This window comes from Populus euphratica, unplaced genomic scaffold (assembly GCF_000495115.2).
Source record: "Populus euphratica unplaced genomic scaffold, PopEup_1.0 scaffold33.1, whole genome shotgun sequence".
NCBI lineage: Eukaryota > Viridiplantae > Streptophyta > Magnoliopsida > Malpighiales > Salicaceae > Populus > Populus euphratica.
The window spans coordinates 425892-426987 of NW_011499906.1; the positions used below are offsets into that span (position 1 = coordinate 425892).

General features: G+C 41.6%; 1 protein-coding gene across 1 annotated transcript in view; it reads right to left on the reverse strand.

Moving 5' to 3' along the window:
* Positions 1–347: 347 nt before the first annotated feature.
* Positions 348–1096, reverse strand: part of LOC105133439 (late embryogenesis abundant protein 1-like) — a 2027-nt gene continuing 1278 nt past the window's right edge. Inside the window, exon 2 of the mRNA XM_011037447.1 lies at positions 348–1005. Within this exon, the coding sequence (XP_011035749.1) occupies positions 619–1005 (387 nt within the window). The 3' untranslated portion in view covers positions 348–618. The remainder of the gene's footprint in view (positions 1006–1096) is intronic.

A 1096-nucleotide genomic window follows, 5' to 3' on the forward strand; every position in this document is an offset into this window, starting at 1 on the left:
AACTAGTGTCTACTAAACTAGTCCAAAAATCAGCGTAACAAGGTAAATTTAGAGGACAAAACCAAAGTAAATTACCAAGGTTTTCAAGGCTCATGTAAACATTTACGCCTTCGCACCACTACCAACTTATCCATATACAAGGTTTTGATTTTTGTTTCCCCTCAAGAGAGAAAGGCAATGATTCTAGCTCTCGATTTTTCACGCGAATGTTAACTGCTTCTGCTTTTAATTTTTCTTCCTTTTCTTTCCCTTAATGATTGATTAATCGTAAAAGTTCCTGTCAGTCCTGGCTTGATAACCTGATGTGATCAAGAGCAGCCAAATCATACAAAAGCGGAAAAACAAGGGGAGGGAAAACAAGATTTTACTCCATCGATCTAACAAAGTGAAAATCACGACGAATCCCTTCATGAAGACAGTACTGACTGTTTTATTTCTGGACTTGAAGCGTTCCAAGCCGCTAAACTTGGGATCTTCAGAAAGCCAAAGGGAGCCCAATCCAGCAGCTTGCCCAGCTAAGGTGATATTAAGGACTTAAAAAACATGCCCAAACCTGAACATAATTCAAAGGAGACCTAAATATGGATGTATCCCATGCACTTATTCGTACATTTAGCACTAATATTTGGTCTCCTTATAGGTAGTGGTGTGCTTATAACCAGCAGGATCTTCCGTCTCATCTTTCCTGGTATAGATATCCTCATCCTTACCAGGGCCACCCATCCCCAAAGTCTGCTTCACAGTATCCTTAGCGCTCTCGGCCATCTGCTTCACTTTCTCCCCAGTTTGCTGCATAACCCCCTTGGAGTTCTCCTTGCCTTCCTGGGCCTTCTGCTTGGCAGACTCGGTAGTCCCTTCCGTCTTTTCTCTGGCCTCTTGAGCCTTCTGTCCAGCCTTCTCTTTGGCTTGTTGAGCTGTTTCATACGTCTTGTCCTTGACTTCCCTGGCCTTTTCCTTCATGCTACTAGTCACTCCACCAGTCTTTTCCTGTTCAGGCAATAAATGCTTCAACAATCAATCAGGAAAGTTGCTGCCATTTAGCGAAAAATAAACTGATCATATGATATATATATATATATATATATATGTGTGTATG